General features: G+C 43.4%; 1 protein-coding gene across 1 annotated transcript in view; it reads right to left on the minus strand.

Annotated features, from left to right (window-relative positions):
• Positions 1-16,724, minus strand: part of NISCH (nischarin) — a 670,823-nt gene that overhangs the window by 566,505 nt on the left and 87,594 nt on the right. Inside the window, 1 exon segment of the mRNA XM_053721022.1 lies at positions 592-687. Within this exon segment, the coding sequence (XP_053576997.1) occupies positions 592-687 (96 nt within the window).

Consider the following 16,724-nt stretch of genomic DNA (forward strand, 5'->3'; position numbering starts at 1 on the left):
GTTAATAATGAATCGATTTAGCCCAGAAAAAGTCTACAGTCTTAATAAGCCCTTGTGAAGCCCTTATTCACTATCTTAATAAACATGGCTTACCGGATCCCATAGGGAAAATGACAGCTTCCAGCATTACATCGTCTTGTTAGAATGTGTCATACCTCAAGCAGTAAGAGACTGCACACTGTTCCCCCAACTGAAGTTAATTGCTCTCAACAGTCCTGTGTGGAACAGCCATGGATTTTAGTTACGGTGCTAAAATCATTTTCCTCATACAAACAGAAATCTTCATCTCTTTTCTGTTTCTGAGTAAATAGTACATACCAGCACTATTTTAAAATAACAAACTCTTGATTGAATAATAAAAACTACAGTTAAACACTAAAAAACTCTAAGCCATCTCCGTGGAGATGTTGCCTGTACAACGGCAAAGAGAATGACTGGGGTAGGCGGAGCCTAGGAGGGATCATGTGACCAGCTTTGCTGGGCTCTTTGCCATTTCCTGTTGGGGAGGAGAATATCCCACAAGTAAGGATGACGCCGTGGACCGGACACACCTATGTTGGAGAAAAATTGTAGAATATCAAAACATCTTACCTCTATTTGACAAAGAGATTTAAAGAAAGACAGATCATAAGGCAGTAAATGTTCTTGTATATTACTTGTTCCAACAAATCCTCTTGTTCCACTTATCTGAGTAAAAAAAAAACAAAAAAAAACACGATCATCAGTAATCAAGTACGAATGTAACAGGTTGATCTATTGACAAAAAAAAAAAAAATCAAAGAGAGGGTTATATATTACGAAGCCCCAGAGTGGCCACACAATATATTTTTTTTTTTATAAATTGTGCATAGGATTTTAGTAAATTGTGCACACGATTTACTAAAATGTATTGCCACACCAGGGCTCCGTAATTTTCTGTATGTAACCATTATACAGCTATTATCAATTTAAGATAATAGACTTGTGGACAATGTTTCCCGATATTTTATAACACAGCATGTTTCAGATGAAAAATCCAGTGTACATAAAATAAAATTAGGATGTCGTGCCATGCCAGTGCTTGAATACACACTGAAATCTTAATTTTAAAAAGGGACATATTTACACTATTTACACCATGGAAATACATATAAGCAGATCTCCTACATAGTACTGCTCTAAAATCACACATGCTCACACGCTAAAGGATAAATCCCTCCTAAGGTCCTTTAGTGTAATGTAAGACTTTTAAACAAAAATGCTGAGGGTGGGGTAATGATATGTGAGACAGCAGATTTAAAAGGGACAGTAAGCATTAACTAGATAGAATGATTCATTCATATAAAAGATTACTCTGATAATAGCATGTAATTGTATTCTTTAAAGCTTCATTAGCTGTTTAAATATTGATAAAATAAGTGTAAAGTTTTAGTGTCTATAAAGCAATGGAAACTGCCATGTTGTAAGTTAGGTTACCTTCTCTGCTTTGGCCAATTAGGTATAGTTATAAATAGGTCACTAGAATGTGCAGCCAATGGCTGTGTGAAATATAACAGTGCTTTACACTTCCATTTCTAATAGGAACTGAGAAGCTCACAATTTCAGAGTGGAATGACAGGAAAAGGGAACAAAATAAATAATAAAAGTATATTGCAGTTTTTGTTTTGTTTATACGATTTATTATATCATATTACCATCTCAAAGTGTTTAATATCCCTTTAAAGAAAGAAATATGCAATTTATATATGCATAATATGTATGTCAGCAAATAAGAACGGCATTGTAAATTAAAACAAATATTTAACATCCTTTTAAAACTAGTTTATTAGTAAAAAAATACAGGGCTATATAAATAAACAAGCTCTGGCCATTTATTTAAAACAGGTACAATGTAGCCCCTATTTCCTGGGAGGATCATAAGATTGCATGATGGCACCAACACTAGGATTGTGATGGCAAATGGAATCACTATTTACATGCTAGATAGAAAGTTGCAGAGCCCTGGTGTGGTCCTAAATCGTATGCACAATTTACAAACGTTTCAAGACGTGCTCACATATTAGTAGTACTCTGGGGCTTATATATATATATATATATATATATATATATATATAAACAAGAGCACTCACCAGGACTTAACACATTAAAGCAATCACAGCTTTATTTTAACAAAGTGACGTTTCGAGGATTCTAACCTCGTCCTCAGACTTCTGAGGACGAGGTTAGAATCCTCGAAACGTCACTTTGTTAAAAACAGAATTTATGCTTACCTGATAAATTACTTTCTCCAACGGTGTGTCCGGTCCACGGCGTCATCCATAACTTGTGGGAATATTCTCTTCCCCAACAGGAAATGGCAAAGAGCACAGCAAAAGCTGTCCATATAGTCCCTCCTAGGCTCCGCCCACCCCAGTAATTCGACCGACGGACAGGAGAAAAAACAGGAGAAACCATAAGGTGCCGTGGTGACTGTAGTTAAAGAAAAAAATTCATCAAACCTGATTAAAAAACAGAATTTATGTTTACCTGATAAATTACTTTCTCCAACGGTGTGTCCGGTCCACGGCGTCATCCTTACTTGTGGGATATTCTCCTCCCCAACAGGAAATGGCAAAGAGCCCAGCAAAGCTGGTCACATGATCCCTCCTAGGCTCCGCCTACCCCAGTCATTCGACCGACGTTAAGGAGGAATATTTGCATAGGAGAAACCATATGGTACCGTGGTGACTGTAGTTAAAGAAAATAAATTATCAGACCTGATTAAAAAAACCAGGGCGGGCCGTGGACCGGACACACCGTTGGAGAAAGTAATTTATCAGGTAAACATAAATTCTGTTTTCTCCAACATAGGTGTGTCCGGTCCACGGCGTCATCCTTACTTGTGGGAACCAATACCAAAGCTTTAGGACACGGATGAAGGGAGGGAGCAAATCAGGTCACCTAAATGGAAGGCACCACGGCTTGCAAAACCTTTCTCCCAAAAATAGCCTCAGAAGAAGCAAAAGTATCAAACTTGTAAAATTTGGTAAAAGTGTGCAGTGAAGACCAAGTCGCTGCCCTACATATCTGATCAACAGAAGCCTCGTTCTTGAAGGCCCATGTGGAAGCCACAGCCCTAGTGGAATGAGCTGTGATTCTTTCGGGAGGCTGCCGTCCGGCAGACTCGTAAGCCAATCTGATGATGCTTTTAATCCAAAAAGAGAGAGAGGTAGAAGTTGCTTTTTGACCTCTCCTTTTACCAGAATAAACAACAAACAAGGAAGATGTTTGTCTAAAATCCTTTGTAGCATCTAAATAGAATTTTAGAGCGCGAACAACATCCAAATTGTGCAACAAACGTTCCTTCTTTGAAACTGGTTTCGGACACAGAGAAGGTACGATAATCTCCTGGTTAATGTTTTTGTTAGAAACAACTTTTGGAAGAAAACCAGGTTTAGTACGTAAAACCACCTTATCTGCATGGAACACCAGATAAGGAGGAGAACACTGCAGAGCAGATAATTCTGAAACTCTTCTAGCAGAAGAGATTGCAACTAAAAACAAAACTTTCCAAGATAATAACTTAATATCAACGGAATGTAAGGGTTCAAACGGAACCCCCTGAAGAACTGAAAGAACTAAATTGAGACTCCAAGGAGGAGTCAAAGGTTTGTAAACAGGCTTAATTCTAACCAGAGCCTGAACAAAGGCTTGAACATCTGGCACAGCTGCCAGCTTTTTGTGAAGTAACACAGACAAGGCAGAAATCTGTCCCTTCAGGGAACTTGCAGATAATCCTTTTTCCAATCCTTCTTGAAGGAAGGATAGAATCTTAGGAATCTTAACCTTGTCCCAAGGGAATCCTTTAGATTCACACCAACAGATATATTTTTTCCAAATTTTGTGGTAAATCTTTCTAGTTACAGGCTTTCTGGCCTGAACAAGAGTATCGATAACAGAATCTGAGAACCCTCGCTTCGATAAGATCAAGCGTTCAATCTCCAAGCAGTCAGCTGGAGTGAAACCAGGTTCGGATGTTCGAACGGACCCTGAACAAGAAGGTCTCGTCTCAAAGGTAGCTTCCAAGGTGGAGCCGATGACATATTCACCAGATCTGCATACCAAGTCCTGCGTGGCCACGCAGGAGCTATCAAGATCACCGACGCCCTCTCCAGATTGATCCTGGCTACCAGCCTGGGGATGAGAGGGAACGGCGGGAACACATAAGCTAGTTTGAAGGTCCAAGGTGCTACTAGTGCATCCACTAGAGCCGCCTTGGGATCCCTGGATCTGGACCCGTAGCAAGGAACTTTGAAGTTCTGACGAGAGGCCATCAGATCCATGTCTGGAATGCCCCACAGCTGAGTGACTTGGGCAAAGATTTCCGGATGGAGTTCCCACTCCCCCGGATGCAATGTCTGACGACTCAGAAAATCCGCTTCCCAATTTTCCACTCCTGGGATGTGGATAGCGGACAGGTGGCAGGAGTGAGACTCCGCCCATAGAATGATTTTGGTCACTTCTTCCATCGCTAGGGAACTCCTTGTTCCCCCCTGATGGTTGATGTACGCAACAGTTGTCATGTTGTCTGATTGAAACCGTATGAACTTGGCCCTCGCTAGCTGAGGCCAAGCCTTGAGAGCATTGAATATCGCTCTCAGTTCCAGAATATTTATCGGTAGAAGAGATTCTTCCCGAGACCAAAGACCCTGAGCTTTCAGGGATCCCCAGACCGCGCCCCAGCCCATCAGACTGGCGTCGGTCGTGACAATGACCCACTCTGGTCTGCGGAATGTCATCCCTCGTGACAGGTTGTCCAGGGACAGCCACCAACGGAGTGAGTCTCTGGTCCTCTGATTTACTTGTATCTTCGGAGACAAGTCTGTATAATCCCCATTCCACTGACTGAGCATGCACAGTTGTAATGGTTTTAGGTGAATGCGCGCAAAAGGAACTATGTCCATAGCCGCTACCATCAACCCGATCACTTCCATGCACTGAGCTATGGAAGGAAGAGGAACGGAATGAAGTATCCGACAAGAGTCTAGAAGCTTTATTTTTCTGGCCTCTGTCAGAAATATCCTCATTTCTAAGGAGTCTATTATTGTTCCCAAGAAGGGAACCCTTGTTGACGGAGATAGAGAACTCTTTTCCACGTTCACTTTCCATCCGTGAGATCTGAGAAAGGCCAGGACGATGTCCGTGTGAGCCTTTGCTTGAGGAAGGGACGACGCTTGAATCAGAATGTCGTCCAAGTAAGGTACTACAGCAATGCCCCTTGGTCTTAGTACAGCTAGAAGGGACCCTAGTACCTTTGTGAAAATCCTTGGAGCAGTGGCTAATCCGAAAGGAAGCGCCACGAACTGGTAATGCTTGTCCAGGAATGCGAACCTTAGGAACCGATGATGTTCCTTGTGGATAGGAATATGTAGATACGCATCCTTTAAATCCACCGTGGTCATGAATTGACCTTCCTGGATGGAAGGAAGAATAGTTCGAATGGTTTCCATCTTGAACGATGGAACCTTGAGAAACTTGTTTAAGATCTTGAGATCTAAGATTGGTCTGAACGTTCCCTCTTTTTTGGGAACTATGAACAGATTGGAGTAGAACCCCATCCCTTGTTCTCTTAATGGAACAGGATGAATCACTCCCATTTTTAACAGGTCTTCTACACAATGTAAGAATGCCTGTCTTTTTATGTGGTCTGAAGACAACTGAGACCTGTGGAACCTCCCCCTTGGGGGAAGTCCCTTGAATTCCAGAAGATAACCTTGGGAGACTATTTCTAGCGCCCAAGGATCCAGAACATCTCTTGCCCAAGCCTGAGCGAAGAGAGAGAGTCTGCCCCCCACCAGATCCGGTCCCGGATCGGGGGCCAACATTTCATGCAGTCTTGGTAGCAGTGGCAGGTTTCTTGGCCTGCTTTCCCTTGTTCCAGCCTTGCATTGGTCTCCAAGCTGGCTTGGCTTGAGAAGTATTACCCTCTTGCTTAGAGGACGTAGCACCTCGGGCCGGTCCGTTTCTACGAAAGGGGCGAAAATTAGGTTTATTTTTTGCCTTGAAAGGCCGATCCTGAGGAAGGGCGTGGCCCTTACCCCCAGTGATATCAGAGATAATCTCTTTCAAGTCAGGGCCAAACAGCGTTTTCCCCTTGAAAGGAATGTTAAGTAGCTTGTTCTTGGAAGACGCATCAGCCGACCAAGATTTCAACCAAAGCGCTCTGCGCGCCACAATAGCAAACCCAGAATTCTTAGCCGCTAACCTAGCCAATTGCAAAGTGGCGTCTAGGGTGAAAGAATTAGCCAATTTGAGAGCATTGATTCTGTCCATAATCTCCTCATAAGGAGGAGAATCACTATCGACCGCCTTTATCAGCTCATCGAACCAGAAACATGCGGCTGTAGCGACAGGGACAATGCATGCAATTGGTTGTAGAAGGTAACCCTGCTGAACAAACATCTTTTTAAGCAAACCTTCTAATTTTTTATCCATAGGATCTTTGAAAGCACAACTATCCTCTATGGGTATAGTGGTGCGTTTGTTTAAAGTGGAAACCGCTCCCTCGACCTTGGGGACTGTCTGCCATAAGTCCTTTCTGGGGTCGACCAAAGGAAACAATTTTTTAAATATGGGGGGAGGGACGAAAGGAATACCGGGCCTTTCCCATTCTTTATTAACAATGTCCGCCACCCGCTTGGGTATAGGAAAAGCTTCTGGGAGCCCCGGCACCTCTAGGAACTTGTCCATTTTACATAGCTTCTCTGGGATGACCAACTTGTCACAATCATCCAGAGTGGATAATACCTCCTTAAGCAGAATGCGGAGATGTTCCAACTTAAATTTAAATGCAATCACATCAGGTTCAGCCTGTTGAGAAATGTTCCCTGAATCAGTAATTTCTCCCTCAGACAAAACCTCCCTGGCCCCATCAGACTGGGTTAGGGGCCCTTCAGAGATATTAGTATCAGCGTTGCCATGCTCTTCAGTATCTAAAACAGAGCAGCCGCGCTTACGCTGACAAGTGTTCATTTGGGCTAAAATGTTTTTGACAGAATTATCCATTACAGCCGTTAATTGTTGCATAGTAAGGAGTATTGGCGCGCTAGATGTACTAGGGGCCTCCTGAGTGGGCAAGACTCGTGTAGACGAAGGAGGGAATGATGCAGTACCATGCTTACTCCCCTCACTTGAGGAATCATCTTGGGCATCATTGTCATTATCACATAAATCACATTTATTTAAATGAATAGGAATTCTGGCTTCCCCACATTCAGAACACAGTCTATCTGGTAGTTCAGACATGTTAAACAGGCATAAACTTGATAACAAAGTACAAAAACGTTTTAAAATAAAACCGTTACTGTCACTTTAAATTTTAAACTGAACACACTTTATTACTGCAATTGCGAAAAAACATGAAGGAATTGTACAAAATTCACCAAATTTTCACCACAGTGTCTTAAAGCCTTAAGAGTATTGCACACCAAATTTGGAAGCTTTAACCCTTAAAATAACGGAACCGGAGCCGTTTTAAACTTTAACCCCTTTACAGTCCCTGGTATCTGCTTTGCTGAGACCCAACCAAGCCCAAAGGGGAATACGATACCAAATGACGCCTTCAGAAAGTCTTTTCTAAGTATCAGAGCTCCTCACACATGCGACTGCATGCCATGCCTCTCAAAAACAAGTGCGCCACACCGGCGCGAAAATGAGGCTCTGCTTATGCTTTGGGAAAGTCCCTAAGGAATAAGGTGTCTAATACAGTGCCTGCCGATATTCTTATATCAAAATACCCAGATAAAATGATTCCTCAAGGCTAAATATGTGTTAATAATGAATCGATTTAGCCCAAAAAAAGTCTACAGTCTTAATAAGCCCTTGTGAAGCCCTTATTTATGATCGTAATAAACATGGCTTACCGGATCCCATAGGGAAAATGACAGCTTCCAGCATTACATCGTCTTGTTAGAATGTGTCATACCTCAAGCAGCAAGAGACTGCATACTGTTCCCCCAACTGAAGTTAATTGCTCTCAACAGTCCTGTGTGGAACAGCCATGGATTTTAGTTACGGTTGCTAAAATCATTTTCCTCATACAAACAGAAATCTTCATCTCTTTTCTGTTTCTGAGTAAATAGTACATACCAGCACTATTTCAAAATAACAAACTCTTGATTGAATAATAAAAACTACAGTTAAACACTAAAAAACTCTAAGCCATCTCCGTGGAGATGTTGCCTGTACAACGGCAAAGAGAATGACTGGGGTAGGCGGAGCCTAGGAGGGATCATGTGACCAGCTTTGCTGGGCTCTTTGCCATTTCCTGTTGGGGAGGAGAATATCCCACAAGTAAGGATGACGCCGTGGACCGGACACACCTATGTTGGAGAAAACCAGGGCGGGCCGTGGACCGGACACACCGTTGGAGAAAGTAATTTATCAGGTAAGCATAAATTCTGTTTTCTCCAACATTGGTGTGTCCGGTCCACGGCGTCATCCATAACTTGTGGGAACCAATACCAAAGCTTTAGGACACGGATGAAGGGAGGGAGCCAATCAGGTTACCTAAACAGAAGGCACCACGGCTTGCAAAACCTTTCTCCCAAAAATAGCCTCAGAAGAAGCAAAAGTATCAAATTTGTAGAATTTGGCAAAAGTGTGCAGGGAAGACCAAGTCGCTGCCTTACATATATGATCAACAGAAGCCTCGTTCTTGAAGGCCCATGAGGAAGCCACAGCCCTAGTAGAGTGAGCTGTGATGCGTTCAGGAGGCTGCCGTCCGGCAGTCTCGTAAGCCAATCAGATGATGCTTTTTAGCCAAAAGGAAAGAGAGGTAGCAGTAGCTTTTTGACCTCTCCTCTTGCCAGAATAAACGACAAACAGAGAAGACGTTTGTCTGAAATCCTTTGTTGCTTCTAAATAGAACTTTAAAGCACGAACTACATCTAAATTGTAGAACAAACGTTCCTTCTTTGAAACTGGATTTGGACACAAAGAAGGCACAACTATTTCCTGGTTAATATTCTTGTTGGAAACAACCTTTGGAAGGAAACCAGGTTTAGTACGCAAAACAACCTTATCTGAATGGAACACCAGATAGGGCGGATTACACTGCAAAGCAGATAACTCAGAAACTCTTCTAGCAGAAGAAATGGCAACCAAAAACAGAACTTTCCAAGATAACATCTTGATATCTATGGAATGTAGAGGTTCAAACGGAACCCCTTGAAGAACTGAAAGAACTAAATTCAGACTCCAGGGAGGAGTCAAAGGTCTGTAAACAGGCTTGATCCTGACCAAAGCCTGAACAAAAGCTTGAACATCAGGCACAGCTGCCAGTCGTTTGTGTAACAAGACAGATAAAGCAGAAATCTGTCCCTTTAGAGAACTCGCTGATAATCCCTTATACAAACCATCTTGTAGAAAGGAAAGGATCCTAGGAATTTTGATCTTACTCCATGAGAATCCCTTGGATTCACACCAACAGATATATCTTTTCCATATTTTATGGTAAATTTTTCTAGTTACAGGTTTTCTGGCTTGTACCAGAGTATCTATTACAGAATCCGAAAACCCACGCTTAGATAAAATCAAGCGTTCAATTTCCAAGCCGTTAGCTGGAGGGAAACTAGATTTGGATGTTCGAATGAACCTTGTACTAGAAGATCCTGTCTCAAAGGTAGCTTCCATGGTGGAGCCGATGACATATTCACCAGGTCTGCATACCAAGTCCTGTGTGGCCACGCAGGAGCTATCAAGATCACCGAGGCCCTCTCCTGCTTGATCCTGGCTATCAGCCTGGGAATGAGAGGAAACGGTGGAAACACATAAGCTAGGTTGAAGGTCCAAGGTGCTACTAATGCATCCACTAGAGTCGCTTTGGGATCCCTGGATCTGGACCCGTAGCAAGGAACCTTGACGTTCTGACGAGACGCCATCAGATCCATGTCTGGAATGCCCCATAATTGAGTCAACTGGGCAAATATCTCCGGGTGGAGTTCCCACTCTCCCGGATGGAATGTCTGACGACTCAGATAATCCGCCTCCCAGTTTTCTACTCCTGGGATGTGGATCGCAGATAGGTGGCAGGAGTGATCCTCTGCCCATTTTATGATTTTCGTCACTTCTCTCATCGCCAGGGAACTCCTTGTTCCCCCCTGATGGTTGATGTAAGCAACAGTCGTCATGTTGTCTGATTGGAATCTTATGAATCTGGCCTTTGCTAGTTGAGGCCAAGCCCTGAGAGTATTGAATATCGCTCTCAGTTCCAGAATGTTTATCGTGAGAAGAGACTCTTCCCAAGACCATAGCCCCTGAGCTTTCAGGGAGTCCCAGACCGCGCCCCAGCCCACTAGGCTGGCGTCGGTCGTGACGATGACCCACTCTGGTCTGCGGAAGCTCATTCCCTGGGACAGGTGATCCGGGGTTAGCCACCAACGGAGTGAGTCTCTGGTCTTCTGATCTACTTGAATCACTGGAGACAAGTCAGTATAGTCCCCATTCCACTGTTTCAGCATGCACAGTTGTAATGGTCTTAGATGAATTCGCGCAAAAGGAACTATGTCCATTGCTGCAACCATCAACCCTACTACTTCCATGCACTGAGCTATAGAAGGTCGTGGAACAGAGTGAAGAACTTGACAAGCGTTTAGAAGTTTTGACTTTCTGACATCTGTCAGGAAAATCTTCATTTCTAAAGAATCTATTATTGTCCCCAAGAAAAGAACTCTTGTCGACGGAGACAGGGAACTTTTTTCTATGTTCACTTTCCATCCGTGAGATCTGAGAATGTCTGTGTGAGCCTTTGCCTTTGAAAGAGACGACGCTTGTATCAGAATGTCGTCCAAGTAAGGTGCCACTGCAATGCCCCTTGGTCTTAGAACCGCTAGAAGGGACCCGAGTACCTTTGTGAAAATCCTTGGAGCAGTGGCTAGCCCGAATGGGAGAGCCACAAACTGGTAATGTTTGTCCAGAAAGGCGAACCTTAGGAACTGATGATGATCTTTGTGGATAGGAATATATAGATATGCATCCTTTAGATCCACGGTAGTCATAAATTGACCCTCCTGGATTGTAGGTAAAATCGTTCGAATAGTTTCTTTAAATTTTAAACAGGGCACACTTTATTACTGAATATGTGAAAAACTATGAAGGAATTGTTCAAATTTAACCACAGTGTCTTAAAGCATTCAAAGCATTGCACCCCAAATTTCAGACCTTTAACCCTTAAAATGAGGAAACCCGGAGCCGGTTACAGTTTTAACCCCTCTACAGTCCCAGCTACAGACTTTGCTGCGACTTTACCAAACCCAGGGGGGTATACGATACCAAATGAAGCCTTCTAGGAACCTTTTCAACTACTTTCAGACCCACACACATGCAGCTGCATGTCCTGCTCTCAAAAGTAACTGCGCAGTAATGGCGCGAAAATGAGGCTCTGCCTACTACAGAGAAGGCCCTTCCTGACTGGGAAGGTGTCTAAACCAGTGCCTGACGTAAAAAAACGTTCCCCAAAGTTTATAAAAAGTGTGAATTTCAACATAAAGCTGTATAAAATGCCCAAATAAAGCAATCGATCTAGCCCATAAAAGTGTCTACCAGTTTTATAGCCCATATTAAGCCCTTTATTCTGTTTGAGACTAAGAAAATGGCTTACCGGTCCCCATGAGGGGAAATGACAGCCTTCCAGCATTACACAGTCTTGTTAGAAATATGGCTAGTCATACCTTAAGCAGAAAAGTCTACCAACTGTTTCCCCCAACTGAAGTTATCTCATCTCAACAGTCCTATGTGGAAACAGCAAACGATTTTAGTTACTGCTGCTAAAATCATATTCCTCTCACAAACAGAACTCTTCATCTTTTTCTGTTTCAGAGTAAATAGTACATACCAGCACTATTTTAAAATAACAAACTCTTGATAGTAGAATAAAAAACTACAACTAACCACCACATACTCTTCACCATCTCCGTGGAGATGCTGCTTGTTCAGCGGCAAAGAGAATGACTGGGGTGGGCGGAGCCTAGGAGGGACTATATGGACAGCTTTTACTGTGCTCTTTGCCATTTCCTGTTGGGGAAGAGAATATTCCCACAAGTTATGGATGACGCCGTGGACCGGACACACCAATGTTGGAGAAATAAAGCTGTGATTGCTTTAATGTGTTAAGTCCTGGAGAGTGCTCTCGTTTTTGGATATTTGTAAAAAGCACGCTGTGGCATTGGATGCACCCTGGGCGGTTGTGAAGTGGAGTGAGTGCAGAGTATATATATATATATATATATATATATATATATATATATATATATGTTACCATTTTAAAAAACAAAATTTATGCTTACCTGATAAATTAATTTCTCCTGTAGTGTGGTCAGTCCACGGGTCATCATTACTTCTGGGATATTATCTCCTCCCCTACAGGAAGTGCAAGAGGATTCACCCAGCAGAGCTGCTATATAGCTCCTCCCCTCTACGTCACCTCCAGTCATTCGACCAAAGGACCAACGAGAAAGGAGAAGCCCAAGGGTGTAGTGGTGACTGGAGTATAATCCAAAAAAATTTTTTAGCCTGCCATAAAAAACAGGGCGGGCCGTGGACTGACCACACTACAGGAGAAATGAATTTATCAGGTAAGCATAAATTTTGTTTTCTCCTGTTAAGTGTGGTCAGTCCACGGGTCATCATTACTTCTGGGATACCAATACCAAAGCAAAAGTACACGGATGACGGGAGGGACAGGCAGGCTCTTTATACGGAGGGAACCACTGCCTGAAGAACCTTTCTCCCAAAAACAGCCTTCGAAGAAGCAAAAGTGTCAAATTTGTAAAATTTGGAAAAAGTATGAAGAGAAGACCAAGTTGCAGCCTTGCAAATCTGTTCAACAGAAGCCTCATTCTTAAAGGCCCAAGTGGAAGCCACAGCTCTAGTAGAATGAGCTGTAATTCTTTCAGGAGGCTGCTGTCCAGCAGTCTCATAGGCTAATCGTATTATGCTACGAAGCCAAAAAGAGAGAGAGGTAGCCGAAGCTTTTTGACCTCTCCTCTGACCAGAATAAACGACAAACAGGGAAGACGTTTGACGAAAATCCTTAGTTGCCTGTAGATAAAATATCAGGGCACGGACTACATCTAGATTGTGTAGCAGACGTTCCTTCTTCGAGGAAGGATTAGGACACAAAGATGGAACAACAATCTCTTGATTGATATTCCTGTTAGTGACCACCTTAGGTAGGAACCCAGGTTTAGTACGCAAAACTACCTTGTCTGAATGAAAAATCAGATAAGGAGAATCACAATGTAAGGCAGATAACTCAGAAACTCTTCGAGCCGAGGAAATAGCCATTAAAAACAGAACTTTCCAAGATAACAACTTGATATCAATGGAATGAAGGGGTTCAAACGGAACACCCTGTAAAACATTAAGAACTAAGTTCAAACTCCATGGCGGAGCAACAGTTTTAAACACAGGCTTGATCCTAGCTAAAGCCTGACAAAAAGCTTGAACGTCCGGAACTTCTGACAGACGTTTGTGTAAAAGAATGGACAGAGCTGAAATCTGTCCCTTTAAAGAACTAGCGGATAACCCCTTTTCTAAACCTTCTTGTAGAAAAGACAATATCCTTGGAATCCTAACCTTACTCCATGAGTAACTCTTGGATTCGCACCAATATAAGTATTTACGCCATATTTTATGGTAAATCCTTCTGGTAACAGGCTTCCTAGCCTGTATTAAGGTATCAATAACTGGCTCAGAAAAACCACGTTTTGATAAAATCAAGCGTTCAATTTCCAAGCAGTCAGCTTCAGAGAAGTTAGATTTTGATGTTTGAATGGACCCTGGATCAGAAGGTCCTGTTTCAGAGGTAGAGACCAAGGCGGACAGGATGACATGTCCACTAGATCTGCATACCAAGTCCTGCGTGGCCATGCAGGAGCTATTAGAATCACTGATGCTCTCTCCTGTTTGATTCTGGCAATCAATCGAGGAAGCATCGGGAAGGGTGGAAACACATAAGCCATCCCGAAGGTCCAAGGTGCTGTCAAAGCATCTATCAGAACCGCTCCCGGATCCCTGGATCTGGACCCGTAGCGAGGAAGCTTGGCGTTCTGACGAGACGCCATGAGATCTATCTCTGGTTTGCCCCAACGTCGAAGTATCTGGGCAAAGACCTCCGGATGAAGTTCCCACTCCCCCGGATGAAAAGTCTGACGACTTAAGAAATCCGCCTCCCAGTTCTCCACTCCCGGGATGTGGATTGCAGACAGGTGGCAAGAGTGAGACTCTGCCCAGCGAATTATCTTTGATACTTCCATCATTGCTAGGGAGCTTCTTGTCCCTCCCTGATGGTTGATGTAAGCTACAGTCGTGATGTTGTCCGACTGAAACCTGATGAACCCCCGAGTTGTTAACTGGGGCCAAGCCAGAAGGGCATTGAGAACTGCTCTCAATTCCAGAATGTTTATTGGAAGGAGACTCTCCTACTGATTCCATAGTCCCTGAGCCTTCAGAGAATTCCAGACAGCGCCCCAACCTAGTAGGCTGGCGTCTGTTGTTACAATTGTCCAGTCTGGCCTGCTGAATGGTATCCCCCTGGACAGGTGTGGCCGATAAAGCCACCATAGAAGAGAATTTCTGGTCTCTTGATTCAGATTCAGAGTGGGGGACAAATCTGAGTAATCCCCATTCCACTGACTTAGCATGCACAATTGCAGCGGTCTGAGATGTAGGCGTGCAAAAGGTACTATGTCCATTGCCGATCACCTCCATGCATTGAGCTACTGACGGGTGTTGAATGGAATGAAGGACACGGCATGCATTTTGAAGCTTTGTTAACCTGTCTTCTGTCAGGTAAATCTTCATTTCTACAGAATCTATCAGAGTCCCCAAGAAGGGAACTCTTGTGAGTGGAAAGAGAGAACTCTTCTTTTCGTTCACCTTCCATCCATGCGACCTTAGAAATGCCAGTACTAACTCTGTATGAGACTTGGCAGTTTGAAAGCTTGAAGCTTGTATCAGAATGTCTTCTAGGTACGGAGCTACCGAAATTCCTCGCGGTCTTAGTACCGCCAGAAGAGTACCCAGAACCTTTGTGAAGATTCTTGGAGCCGTAGCCAATCCGAATGGAAGAGCTACAAACTGGCAATGCCTGTCTAGAAAGGCAAACCTTAGATACCGGTAATGATTTCTGTGAATCGGTATGTGAAGGTAAGCATCCTTTAAATCCACTGTGGTCATGTACTGACCCTCTTGGATCATGGGCAAAATTGTTCGAATAGTTTCCATCTTGAACGATGGAACTCTTAGGAATTTGTTTAGGATCTTTAAATCCAAGATTGGCCTGAAAGTTCCCTCTTTTTTGGGAACTACAAACAGGTTTGAGTAAAACCCTTGTCCTTGTTCCGACCGCGGAACTGGATGGATCACTCCCATTAATAAAAGATCTTGTACACAGCGTAGGAACGCTTCTTTCTTTATTTGGTTTGTTGACAACCTTGACAGATGAAATCTCCCTCTTGGGGGAGAGGATTTGAAGTCCAGAAGGTATCCCTGAGATATGATCTCTAACGCCCAGGGATCCTGAACATCTCTTGCCCAAGCCTGGGCAAAGAGAGAAAGTCTGCCCCCTACTAGATCCGGTCCCGGATCGGGGGCCCTCGATTCATGCTGTCTTAGGGGCAGCAGCAGGTTTCCTGGCCTGCTTGCCCTTGTTCCAGGACTGGCTACGTTTCCAGCCTTGTCTGTAGCGAGCAACAGCTCCTTCCTGTTTTGGTGCAGAGGAAGTTGATGCTGTTCCTGCTTTGAAATTACGAAAGGAACGAAAATTAGACTGTCTAGCCCTAGGTTTGGCTTTGTCCTGAGGCAGGGCATGGCCTTTACCTCCTGTAATGTCAGCGATAATCTCTTTCAACCCGGGCCCGAATAAGGTCTGCCCTTTGAAAGGTATATTAAGCAATTTAGATTTAGAAGTAACATCAGCTGACCAGGATTTTAGCCACAGTGCTCTGCGTGCCTGAATGGCAAAACCGGAATTCTTAGCCGTAAGTTTAGTTAAATGTACTACGGCATCTGAAATAAATGAGTTAGCTAACTTAAGGGCTTTAAGTTTGTGTGTAATCTCATCTAGTGTAGATGCTTCAAGTGTCTCTTCCAGAGACTCAAACCAAAATGCTGCTGCAGCCGTGACAGGCGCAATACATGCAAGAGGTTGCAATATAAAACCTTGTTGAACAAACATTTTCTTAAGGTAACCCTCTAATTTTTTATCCATTGGATCTGAAAAAGCACAGCTATCCTCCACCGGGATAGTGGTACGCTTAGCTAAAGTAGAAACTGCTCCCTCCACCTTAGGGACCGTTTGCCATAAGTCCCGTGTGGTGGCGTCTATTGGAAACATTTTTCTAAATATCGGAGGAGGTGAGAACGGCACACCGGGCCTATCCCACTCCTTAGTAACAATTTCAGTAAGTCTCTTAGGTATAGGAAAAACATCAGTACTCGCCGGTACCGCAAAATATTTATCCAACCTACACATTTTCTCTGGTATTGCAACTGTGTTACAATCATTCAGAGCCGCTAACACCTCCCCTAGTAATACACTGAGGTTTTCCAGCTTAAATTTAAAATTTGAAATATCTGAATCCAGTCTGTTTGGATCAGAACCGTCACCCACAGAATGAAGTTCTCCGTCCTCATGTTCTGCCACCTGTGACGCAGTGTCTGACATGGCCCTAATATTATCAGCGCACTCTGTTCTCACCCCAGAG

This window comes from Bombina bombina, chromosome 7 (assembly GCF_027579735.1).
Source record: "Bombina bombina isolate aBomBom1 chromosome 7, aBomBom1.pri, whole genome shotgun sequence".
In the NCBI taxonomy this organism is placed as follows: Eukaryota; Metazoa; Chordata; class Amphibia; order Anura; family Bombinatoridae; genus Bombina; species Bombina bombina.